The 13341-nt window shown below is 41.9% G+C and overlaps 1 protein-coding gene across 2 annotated transcripts in view; it reads right to left on the bottom strand.

Moving 5' to 3' along the window:
* The window catches only part of Camkmt (calmodulin-lysine N-methyltransferase), a 388750-nt gene that overhangs the window by 61826 nt on the left and 313583 nt on the right, over positions 1–13341 (bottom strand). The window contains exons 4-5 of one of the 2 annotated variants that reach the window (XM_087907293.1): positions 2720–2780; positions 879–933 (exon numbers count right to left, since the gene is read on the bottom strand). In XM_087907293.1, coding sequence (XP_087763419.1) covers positions 879–933; positions 2720–2780 — 116 coding nt within the window. The remainder of the gene's footprint in view (positions 1–878; positions 934–2719; positions 2781–13341) is intronic. The other variant, XM_087907294.1, reaches the window with a different exon arrangement.

Below are 13341 nucleotides of genomic sequence, written 5' to 3' on the forward strand. Positions count from 1 at the left end.
TACTTTTATCATTCCATTTGCGGGAGCCTCTATCTTGCTATCATTCTGTTCGGTAATTGCATTGTGACAGCGGATGATGCCATTCTGAGAGGCTTTCATTTGTGGGCTCCTGTTTATCTAGTAGAGCCATCATACAAGGCTGTCACTCTGCCTTTCAGCCTGCTTCTGTCTGGCTGCCTGATGCCCTTCATATAACTTTGCATTGCAGGCAGATGGCTTTGTGAGGGTAATTTTTTTGTGAGCTTTGACATGCTCGCACATTGGGCTGTAACCTCGACACATTGTATAAGAGCGACAGGTTTGTCAAATGCCAATCAGTGTAACAATATGCTTTTATTTGTAGAGACATAAAAACTTGTCTAATGCACTGTGCTGCTACATAATATCTCCCGAATACATGACTCAGAACCCAGAGAATGGGGAACGACGTTCCTGAATGGCCAATCTAATTCAAAAGAATCTAATTACTGAGCGCTCTGGATCATGTTTGTTGGTGTAATAATGCAGGCAAAACATTAGCAGCTATCTCATGTGCTCCAACTGTGATTCACCAGGCTATTCCTGTATCTTAGCAAATGGGACTATAATCTGAAAAAAAAAAAAATGCTTTCGCTATGGCAAAGAAAGACTGTGTGCGAGGCCTGGAATGTCACAACAAGCGATATTGACTACACTGAGGTAAAATGTTTCTGCTCATCGAGGCAACCATAAAATCAATATGATCCGAAAGTAAGTCAATCTAGAAGGTCTCTCAAGACCCGGCAGCTTGACCGCAGCTGATGCTGTTGACGGTTCTCTGACCCAGCAGTTGGAGGCCCTGGAACATTTTTTCTTTTGTTCCTCCCTCTGAATGGGATTGGAATTGAGAAAAGACCTACCATGAGCCCAGCCAAGCATGTCATGCCACCCCCGAGCTCACACACAGCAAGGTCCCTGAAAGAGAGAAAGAAACGGTAGAACCCATACAAATGAGATGAAATGGTCAGAGCCACATATATGTTACAAGAACAAATCGCCATCTGCGGTAAGGACGACACTACCGGGGAGCTGTGGAGACGCGACCGGGCTACCTCATGTCGTTTTGCGTTTTAAAAATAATTATGAAATAGAGAAGTCACAAAGCAGGCAAACCAGTGGGGGTCCCTTCATTAGTGTTCACTGCAACATTACCACCGCTGAGCTGAAAACTCCGAGAAGGTTCCCTTTCTCCCCTTGTCAATGGTGCTGTCTTTGAGAACTAAACTAGCTAGAGTAGCGAAAGGTAATTGTCAGGAAAGGATAGCATTGTTAATCCACATTCATGCCTTCAAAACCAGTTAGACGAGTAAACCAAGAATATATATGAGTGTGTGTGAACTTACGTTAGAGTCACACACAACACACAAATAAATGCAATCCTGATTTTTTTTTAATTCTTTAAAGAAAGCTGAAACAGTTTGGAAGCTGAACCACCCCCATAAAGCACAATTACACAAAGAGCATTTAGCAATTAACCCTGAGATCACAACTGACCCCGCACTACTGCAACAAATAAGCAAGGAAGGGACAGCACAGGGTTAGGCCAGCAGACCTGAAGTCACGGTTGGGCTCAGAGTGAAGGCTGGGTGCGCCATTCTACATTTACTTTCCCCTTTTGGGCCTAAATATCAGCCCTCAATGTGTGATATTCTCGCTCTGGCCCACTGCTTGCTGGCTGGAGTTTAAGCATAGTGAGATTAGGAAATGCCAGCCTTCGGGGCAGCCATGTAGCCCTGATCCCGGACTGCCCTCTTTAGATGTTATATGCTTAGGGTCTTAACACAGTTTCTTCCTCTCGGTATGAGAAGTTGATTATCCCAAGAGGGGAAAAAAAAGCAAAATGAAAGTGGGGGGCGGGGTGAAAGAGGATATTTATATTAGGAAATATTTGAATGTATATTTAGTTATTCAAAGGAATACAGACTGCTTGGTAAGTATGGACCCATAGAGCTTCAAAAATTACATGGTGTCAACTCAAGCGTGTAAGGACATATGGTTAAAACACAACATGACCACCAATGGTGTGCTATGAAACATGATGGACTATTAGGAAATGTATGTAGGATGCTCATAAAAGGACAATTAAAATGAAAAAAAAAAAGCTTGTACTTTCTGATTGTAGCAAAGAGCTCCAGAATTTTTAAGTAAAGAATCTTTTCCCCTCTTTCCTAAATCCCAGAAAATCATGGTTTGATACATAACACATGTTAACAGCTGAGATTATTGATTTCTTTAGTATGGTAATTTATATTATACATATTGTCAAGGACACAAGAAATACCTTTAAAACTAGAACATCAAGTAATAGCCATGAGGCATTTGTCAAATGCACCAGTGACTTCCCCAGCAGAAGTTAAAGAATGTGTTTCTCGTGGGGACCCTTTCTTTTGACCTTCACAATCAGCAAGGATTGATTGCGCCTTCCCTTTGTTTCCCCCAAATCAAAGCGAAATAAAATGCCTCGAGTGAAAATCAAAAGCCTTTGACACCCAGCAAAGGCTTGCTGCGCGGTGCGCACACCCCAGGGCAGTGCGGAGCCGCCTCAGAAGCAACGCGTGTTCACAGCGACTTTTCCTTTTCTCTTTCTTCCTTTCCATCATTTACAGCTTGAAGACTGTAGAGTGGACCATTTTTTTTTTTCAATTCACAGATTCAATAACCATGATGGGCTAAACAAATATCTTTTAAGTGTGGCTCTTACCTGAATATATTTCTGTGCTTGAGGCAGTAGTAAGCTAAAACCTCCTCAGCTGGCCAGATACCTGGAAGCACAAGAGCAGAGATATTAGGATAAAACAGTCTTTTTCTTCCAGACGAGCTTTTAAAAATGAAGACTCAGTTCAGGCCATTGCAACTCAAACCAAACTTAATATGGTGGCTCTGTGCCTTGCGCCAGATCATGAATTTCCTTGGCTGTTATTTTTGTAATGGCCGACGTATGACCTCTCCCCAGAGTGACAGCAAAATGGCCTCCAGAAACTTTGCTAAACTTCAGTCACAATAAAACAGAAAAACTGTGAACAACCATTACAGATATCAAAAGTTAAATGTTGATGGTAGTTCAAGTGGATCTTAATCCTATTTGTGCAAAAGTAAGACACATAAGTTGAAGGCTTGCTATATATGTAGTTCCTGTAGCAGGGGAAGAATGAGAAAAAGCTCACTTTAAGGGGCAAATAAAATTGCTGAGGTCATTCTATATTGGGTGGGGTTGTTTGAGACAGGGTTTCTCTTTGTAGCCCTGGCTCTCCTAGAACTTGTTCTGTAGACCAGGTTGGCCTTGAACTCAGAGATCTATCTGCCTGTCTCTGCCTTCCGAGTGTCAAGATTAAAGGCTTGCATCACCATCACCCAGCTTTCTACACTTTTCAATATTAATGCCTTAAAAATATCCACAATTCCTTCATTTCTTTAATTAAAACATCAAACTGCAGTATAAAATTGAGACATTAATTTCACCAATTTTGGCATGCCTTTAAAACAAACAGTAATCCTATACACTAAACTGCATGGAACGGCATTTCCAAAGATCATCACTTATACATTTATTAAGAAGACAAAGTTCAAGAATGAATATGAATTGCTTCCCAGGTAAATATGTTGGAAGTCACAGTTACTGGTGGTTGTCATAGAATGGTCAGATTATGTGAGCTCTTAATATTTTCTCTACACTTTTTTGTAGTTTCCAAAATTTTTTACAATGAGCTTATATTACCTCAGATATTATTAGAATAAATATAGCCTCATAAAAGTTATGGCTTCCTCCAAGGAATCAGCCTTAGCCATCAAATGGGGGACTCCCCACTGGGTTTCCTTCTTGGGAGGTTAAGGATACCCCATGGCCCTGGGAAAGAGCGGCCATATCTCAGCACTCAGCACAAAGTTAAAGACATTGAAAACAATGGATTTTTCTCCCAAGATGAGCCTCAACATAAGAAATGTAAACATTTCTGAGAAGAGAATGTGAAGAAATGAAAGCAACCAAAGACAGTGGATGGATGAGTTAATGACAAGGAGGAAGAGGTTGCTCCAGCAGGCACCTTACAGGAAAGCCCCACAGGGTGAGTGTCACTACTCCAGTCTCCCAGCATTTTCAGTAGAGAGGAAACCATGGGAAAGAACAAAGAAAAGCAGCAAGAGGTGTTTGGAAACACATTTGGAGGGAAGGCACACAATGGGAGAGTGTAGCAGTTAGGACTACAGGTACCTGAAACCAGACCATTTGGGCTCCGGTCCGTGCTCCGCGGTGCTAGATAGATTGGATAGGTTACCTAATCTCTGTGCCTTGGGTTTTTCATCTAGAAAGCATGGAATTGCAACAGCAACTCCACAGAATGGCTGAGATCAAATGAGTGAAACATGCAGTGTGCTCACAACAGTTCCTAGCTCACAATAAGCACAAAGGAAAAGCAAGTTGTTGCTGCTGGCATCTTGCAAAGGAGGGTGCAACAGCAGATAGAAGAGAGAATGTGTGTGGACACAGAGAGAACAGTAGATAGAAGAGAGAAGGTGTGTGGAACATAGGGATTATCCTAAGAGTTGGCAAAGATGGAGAACTATTTCTACCACTACTTTGTCTGGATCCCAAAGTCATAAGACCTTGTACACCTCCCCACAAAAAGACCTCCATAAAAAAAAAAGTACAGCCAAGTGGTGATGGTGCACGCCTTTAATCCCAGCAGTCAAGAGGCAGAGGCAGGAGAACTCTCTGTGAGTTCAAGGCCAGCCTGGTCTACAAGAGCTAGTTCCAGGACAGGTTCCAAAGCTACAGAGAAATCCTGTCTTGAAAACCAAAAAAGAAAAAAAAAAGTCTAAAGTACATAATAAAATTCTCTGAAAACAGAGTCAAGACAGTATTCTCACTAAGTGGCTGTAATCACCCTGAGTACATGGCTGTGAGGGTTTTTTTTTTTAAGTAATGATAGGGGAAAGGTATTTATCTAAAACTTAAGCCCCAATGAAGAATGAACGTAACTTCTAAAATGCATAGCCTTTTCAACTCGTTTATATTTTTTAAAGAAATTACAGAGTGATTTTTTTTAAATCAAGTAAAATACAAAGATCAAAAGGCTAAATTTCTACCATTAGCAATATAATCACTGTTAATGTTTTAGACATCATTCCAAAAACCTTTCTAGTCATAAAGGTATCTCACCCAGTTGGGATCTTCTCATGCAGGGATTCAGTAACTTGATTTTATCCCCATTCAATAAGGTGTAGGAGGAGTCCATAACACTGAGCTCACAGTCCAGTTGTGTCATTTGTACCAACAGCCTCTTGTGTACATTAGCATTCAATTAACCCATTTCCTCTTATTAGATAGCTAGGTGGTGTTCAAAGTTTGTAATAGTATAAATAGCAAGAGAAGGATATACCTTCTCCTGACATACTTTCCCCCACACTTAGAGATGGGATATCTGGTGAAAACCAAGTACGGGTTCTGGAGAGATGGCTCCGTAGTCAAGAGCACTTGCTGCTCTTGCAGAGTATTGGGGTTCAACTCTTAGAACCCACATAATAGCTTACAAATCATCACTAACTCCAGTTCCAGTGTATACAACTTCTTCTGACCTCCAAGAGTATCAGGCATGTATACTGCACATATATACATGTAGATAAAATACTCATACATGGAAAATAAAAATAAGCAAATCCTTAAAAACTTGAGTATGGTCCATATTCTGATTAAACAGTTCAAGCATCCCTAATCTGAAATCCAAAATACTCCAAAATCTGAAACTTCCTGGGTAGTCACTTGATGACAGATTCCACACATGCTGTCAGGTGACATCATTCAAAACAAAGTTGCACTAAAAGCACTACATAAAGCACTTCAGTTGACTCATATAAAATACACATGAAGCAAAGGAATTTCATGTTTACACTTGAACTCTATTCACAAGACATTATATACATGTTAATATCCTCCAATTTAAAATGATCCCAAATTTATGCCTCTGGTCCCAAACCTTAAAGATAAGGGACATTGGATCTATATTTAAATGTCCCATGTGAAATTTGTACATTCTATATATTCCCAGGAGAATGTAAGTTCCAAGTCTGCAGTTGTCACCCAGACACAGAGGAAGCAAGATGAGAATGCCTCGCTGATAAAAAGGTACCAAGCCACATGGTTAACACAAACAATAATTATTTTGGGTTAATGTAAGTTATAAGAGTTAGTTAATAAGAAAGCCTGAGCTAATAGGCCAAACAGTTTATAATTAATGTAGACCTCTGTGTGTTTCTTTGGGACTGAACAGCTGTGAGACCAGGCAGGACAGAAATTTCTATCAACAAATGGTGCCAACATGGACAACTAAACCCACTTAAAACCTGAGAGAGTTTGTGAAGGAATTCTAGGCATAAAAAGAACAGAGTTAAGCATGGCTTCTTGGTGGCAGCATTTTCTCAGGTGGGCTCTGTTTGCTATCTCATTTAAGAGAGGCTTCCTGATTCAGTTTTAGTTGCAAAACCCTTGCAGCTCTTTTAAGAGGACCCACCACCAAACACTTAAATGGTATTTATGGATAGCTGACAACATGCTTCTTGGTGGGGGCAGGGACTTTAAAACTCCATAGAGTTGTAACAATAAACATGGCTCCCACCAGTACCTCTGCCATGATGTTAGACTCTTAGAAAGCTAAAGACTTGGGTGAATCCAGTCGTCAAAGCCACGACTTTAATCCTAGCCATATCACTTAGCAAATTAAAGACTCATGTGGTCAGAAAAAGAGAAATGTACAGTAAAGATAAATTCAGACAAAAAACCCTCTAAATGGTTTACATTGTGTTTAAAATATATATTAGCTTGAGAGAGAAAAGAAAAAGGATAAAGCCTTTTTCCTTAAAAAAAAAAAAGAGAGTAGTTGGGTGTGGTTGTACACATCTTTAATCCCAGCACTTGGGATGCAGAGGCAAATGGATCTCTGTGAGTTCAAGCGCAGCCTGGACTACAGAGTGAGTCCAGGACAGCCAAAGATACACAGAGAAACCCTGTCTCAAAAAAAAAAACCAGAAATTAAAAATAAAAATAAAATAAATAGAATTTAAAATAAAGCCACATATTGATGGAAAATACATAGAGAATCTGGATACTGTATGCTATTATGTTGTCTTTGAAATGTTTGACAGCTAAGGGAGAAGCAACAGCTGCTAAATGACACTTGATTATAAATGCTGCTGGATTAATCAAACATATACTTTGAAAATGTCTTGACTTCAAAATTTAAGTCAAAAGATCTGTTACTTTGGAGAAGAGGTTTTGTTTTTGTTTCCACAGGAAATGAGAGGTTGTGGATTCAATCTGGGTTAAAAAAAATCATGTTTGATCAAGGAAGACCCCCTGAAGAATCTCCAGTAGGGGCAGATGGCCCAGATGATTCAACATTTCAGAGGATCTCTGTTGGAGTTTGCTCTGAGTTCTACATCCAGAACAGCCTCAAAATTGCTGGCTGAGATGATCAAGCCTCACAGAATATTCCAGTCAGGACTTGACCATAATCCTAAATTTTCTTTAGGTCCCCATAAGATTATCAGGGCCCCCCAATAAGCAGGAAGTAGCCTGGAAAGCTATGCCCACATTCCCTCCCCCAAAAGGATTTTGGATGTTTGTCTTTGTTGAGAGTGTTGGTTATAAGTTGTTATGGATAATGGTCAGGAGAAAAGCTAAACAAAGGAGATTCAATTCAAAGCTCTTGTTTTGAAAACAAAAGAGGGGGGAAGTGCTGTGGGACAATGGTCTTGTACCCTATAAAGATTTTTCACTTGTACTGGTTTAATAAAATGCTGATTGTCCAATAGTCAGGCAGGAAGTATAGGCAGGGTGACCAGAACAGGAAAATTCTGGGAAGAAGAAAGAGTCAGTCTGCAGTCATTGCCCAGACACAGAGGAAGCAAGATGAGAATGCCTCACTGATAAAAGGTACCATGCTACACGGCTAACACAGACAAGAATTATGGGTTAATGTAAGATGTAAGAGTTAGTTAATAAGAAAGCCTGAGCAAATAGGCCAACCAGTTTATAATTTAACAAAAAAAATGTAAGTTCCAGGCTGGATCTCATGACCTAAGTCCTGAATCATATGTAAAAGTGAAAGGGGATTGGAAACAAACAACTTTTAAAATATTTGTTTCTTCAAAGTCTTACCAAGATGAGGCTTTTACAATCTATTTTAAATCACAAATAGCTTAGCATTTCTTGATTATATATATATAAAATGGGTTTCACTAGAGCATTTTTTATTTTTTATTTATTTATTTATAGAATACAACCCTCTATCCCTCTCTAATCCCCTTTCTACTCTCATTTGGTTTCAGCACTTGGTGACTCAGTGAGTTCCAATAGAGGTCTCTTACAGGATCTCAGGTGAGGGATTGTTCCTAGGAATATGGGCTCCCCACCAGAGGTTATAGCACTGAAGAAAACACTCCTTTCTCCCTTAGCACTACTAAGTCCCCAGAGATACTCAGGGGTTGGGGTAAACACCTCCCCACTACTGCTATTACTTTCCTATAGGTTCTTGCAGGCCTCTTTGGTCCCTCTTCTCCATACGGAGGGATGCCCACGGGTCCAGCCTTGCGTGGATGCCCTGCCACTAATCACACCTGCTGTGAGATCAAGGGTGTAATATCAAGTACTGAAGAGAACACACCTCACCACACCTTTCTCCATCCCTTATACTCTTCCTGCCCCAGCTTCTGCTGTGCCCTGCAGTGGTCCTTAGAGGGAGAGCTACAAAAGTCCTACTCATGGTTGAGCAACCAAAGTGGCCGTCACTTTGGCTACAAATGAGTCATGCAATTACCCTTGCCCATTTTAGGAAGGAGCTTTTCTGACCAAAGGCAATGGCTGCACTAACCTAAGGTATGAGCATATTCACTTAGAAGATGCTTTGAGGCGCACACTGTGTTCTTCTAATGAGACAATAGTCATAGCTTCCCCAGTAGGATCTATAACCTCCACAGCCATGAGCTTTTGACCAGGCTGTAGTATAGGATGTGGATTCCCTCCTGAGCAGTAGGCCTCAGATCTCCCTCTTGTTGCCAATTTGCTTCTATTGCCCCAGTGGGCACTAGTTGCTCTGTTGGTCAGTAGTGAAGCTGCAGAATCCACAGCCCAGTAAGATGTTGATGACACCAATGACACTGAGGTCCCCCCCACTCCAGACTGCACAACACCAGCTGGCACTATGAGAGCTAGTTAGCAGGACCTGGACTCCATCCTGCTTCTAGCTTGATCTCTGTATATCCTGCAATCAAGGTGTGTGGGAGACGTGTTGAGCAATTAGGTTCTTTTCTTCTTGTGTGTTTGTTTCGTTTTCGAGACAGGGTTTTTCTGTGTAATAGCCCTAACTGTCCTGGAACTAGTTCTTGTAGACCAGGCTGGCCTCAAATTCACAGAGATCCACCTGCCTCTGTCTCCCAAATGTGTGCCGCCACCACCTGGCAGCAATTAGGTTCTTATTTACTTCTGGTAGGCAAGCAACAGTTGGGGCAAATGCCTGTTATTTTACTGTAAACAACGTTAAAAATTTTAAAGCATCATTAGAAATCAAGACTAAGAGAAGACACTTCAACCCCACTAGGGTGACTATCATAATGTCAGACAATAATAGTGTGGGTGAGGTTATGGCAGGAATGCAAAATGATGTGATTTTGCAAAACTGTTTTTGCAGTTGCTCAAAACATTAAGCAGTTAAATTTAGATGACTATATGAACCCAGAATTCTACTTCATTTTGAGGGGTTGGGTGGGGGGGTGTTCTCTGTGTAACAGCCATGGCTGTCCTGGAACTAGCTTTGTAGACTAGGCTGGCTCAAACTCACAGAGATCCTCCTGCCTCTGCCTCCCAAGTGCTGGGATTAAACGTGTGTGCCATCACGCCCAACCAACATTCTACTTCTAAGAAAAAATGAAAATACACATATAAAGGATTTATGGCGGCATTACCAATGGTTGTGTGCTGTCATATGCTCAAGATATACAGAACTCAAAAGTACACTAAGGGAAGGAAGTCATTTACAAAGGGCCACATGCTGGATGCTTTTAAAATTTTTTTAAAGAAAGAAAACAATCTTTTTTCATTTTACATACCAATCCCCAATTCCACTCCCTCCCCTCCTCCAATTCCCACCACCTTCCACTCCCCAAACCCCCACATCCACTCTTTAGAGAGGGTAAGGCACATTGTTTTGGGGAAGAACCAAGGCCCTTTAGATCTGTCCCACCATCTCAGTGGGTGAACACGCCCCTCACGGTCCTGACTTCCTTGCTCATGTTCTCCCTCCTTCTGCTTCTTATTAGGACCTTGGGAGCTCAGTCCAGTGCTCCAATGTGGGTCTCTGACTCTATCTCCTTCCATCACCAGATGAAGGTTCTATGGTAATATACAAGATATTCATCAGTGTGGCTATAGGAGAAGGCCAGTTCAGGCACCCTTTCCTCTGCTGCTCAAGGAACAAGCTGGGGACATCTCCTTGGACATCTGGGAACCCCTCTAGAGTCAAGTCTCTTGCCAACCCTAAAATGGCTCCCTTAATTAAGATATATACTTCCCTGCTCCCACATCCACCCCTCCTTCATCCCAACCATCCCATTCCCTCAAGCTCTCCCCATCCTCCCCTTCTCCCTTCTCTCCCCCCATCTCCCCTTATCACCACCTCACCCCCACCCCCGTGCTCCCAACCCCTGTCTGGCAATATCCAGGAGGATAACTATATGTTTTTCTTTAAGTTCACCTTCTTATTTAGCTTCTCTAGGATCACAAATTATAGGCTCAATGTCCTTTATTTATAGCTAGAATCCACTTATGAATGAGTACATACCATATTCCTCTTTTTGGGTCTGGGTTCACCAAGGCCAGTTGGAATGGGACTGATGGAGCATGTGATCAAACCAGATTCTCTGAATGTGGTTCAGAGACACACATGTAATTACAAATGTAATTAAACGTTACATTTAATTAGAAATAAATTACCAGATACCTGAGGAAATGTGACAGATATCAAAACTTTTTCCCATTTGTTAACTTAATGACTTCTCAACCATTTACCTCCCAGTTTCAAAACCAGTACTGTTGCTATGCGCTCCCAAATTCTATTGCCTTGTGAATTTATGCCTATACAGATCGAATGCTGACGGTGGAGGCTGACTGAGAAGCCAAGGACAGTGGCGCTGGGCTTTGATTCTACTGCATGGTCGGGCTTTGTGGGAACCTTGTCTGTTTGGATGCTCACCTTCCTAGACCTGGGGGGGAACGGGAAAAATCTTGGACTTCCCATAGGGTAGAGAACCCTGACTGCTCTTTGGCCTGGAGAAGGAGGGGGAGGAGGAGTGCAGGGAGGGAAGGGGAGGGAAGTGGGAGGAGGTGGAAATTTTTCATAAAATAAAAAAAATTTAATAAAATAGATGCATGTTCAATAAAGTTATAATGGAAGAAGAAAAAGAAAAAGAAAAAAAAGAACCAAGGCCCTGAGCAAAGTATCCCTCCAAAGAGAATAGGTTCCCAAAAAGTCTGTACAAACAGTAGGCTAAATCCTGGTACCACTGCCAGTGGTCCCAAAGTCTGCCCCAGCCATCCAAGTGACACCCACATTCAGAGGGTCTAATTTGGTCCTATGCTGGTTCCTTCCCTGTCTGGTTGGAGTTGGTGAGCTCCCATTAGCTCAGGTAGACTGTTTCAGTGGGTGAACCCATGATGGTCTTGACCTCTTTGCTCATATTCTCACTCCTCCCACTCTTCAACTGAACTACGTTGAGAGCTCAATTTGCATGCAGACGGATGAAACTAGAAAAAACCATCCTGAGTGAGGTAACACAGATGAACACGGTACGTGCTCACTCATAAGTGAACACTAGTCATAAAGCAAAGGATAACGAACCTACAATCCATGTGCCTAGAGAAGCAAAGTAACAAGGTGAACCTTAAGAAAAACATATATAGATCTACCTGGAAAGGGAAAGAGACAAGATTGCCTGACAAAATCGGGAGCGTGGGGGTGGGGGGGAGAAGGGAGGGCAGAAGGGGAAGAAGAGAGGATAGGGGAGGGGGGAAGAGAACTTGAGGGAACTGGATAGTCAAGATGGAGGAGGGCAGAGATGAGAGCAAGGAGGGAGCCATTATGGGGTCAGCAGAAACCTGGCTCTAGAGAAATTCCCAGGAATCCACAAAGGTGACCCCAGTGAAGACCCTAAGCAATAGAGGAGAGGGTGCCCGAACTGGCCTTGTCCGGTAGTCAGATTGATAAATATCTTAAATCACAAAATAGAAACTTCATCCAGCAACTGATGGAAACAGAGGTGGAGACCTGCAGTGGATGCTTGCATTTTTAACAAGGTATTTACCAAAAATAGGATGGAGAGATGAAGAGAATTTATACAGATCGAATGCTGAGCCCTTCCCCCACCAGCTCACCCCCATACTCGGCTTCCTTCGCCTTCAATCAGCATTTTCTATTCCTACGTTACATTTAATTAGAAATGAATTACCAGATACCTGAGGAAATGTGACAGATATCAAAACTTTTTCCCATTTGTTAACTTAATGACTTCTCAACCATTTACCTCCCAGTTTCAAAACCAGTACTGTTGCTATGCGCTCCCAAATTCTATTGCCTTGTGAATTTATGCCTAAAAATAGAATGTTATAGTGTTCTTCAGTGGTTTTTTCAAGATTTTTTGAAGACTTATTTTCACTTTTTGTATATATATGTAGGCATGTGTCTGTGTGCAGCTGCCCTCATGGGCCACAGAGGGAAGTGATCCTCAGGGCCTGAAGTTACAAGTCGATGTGAGCTGCCTCACTTGGGTGCTGAGAATGGAACTCGGGTCGGTCGTCTGGAAGAGGAGGGAGTGCTCTCAACTGCCCTGCCATCTCTTAGCCTCTCAAAGGAATTCATTCTAATAAATGAGTAGCTGAACTGCTAAAAGCTACCCTCCTTTGCATAGAGTTGTAGGACTGGGCTACAGTCGGAGACACAGCAGCTGCGCTTCTCTCCTCTGTATAGACTTTAGAACGGATACCATGGGTGGGCATTTGGGAAGAGCAGTGAGCAGCAAGGCTTCGTGGAACAGAGTCAAGCTCCTCAGAGCAGCAGCCGTGAAGCACTTTAGAGCACACGCAAGCCAAGCACAGCAAAATGATAATGTCCCAAGATCTTAGCATTTCATTGATATTGCAGGGATTTATGAATCGATGATTGACATTTCTGATATACTCCTGACATCTGCTCCCAAGGGAGAGCAGGACCCATAGCAATATTTAAGTAGCTAAATTATTGATCTAAAAAATGCATCACAATGTTCTAATTAACAGTTTATCCT

This window comes from Myodes glareolus, chromosome 6, assembly GCF_982192425.1.
Source record: "Myodes glareolus chromosome 6, mMyoGla1.1, whole genome shotgun sequence".
In the NCBI taxonomy this organism is placed as follows: Eukaryota; Metazoa; Chordata; class Mammalia; order Rodentia; family Cricetidae; genus Myodes; species Myodes glareolus.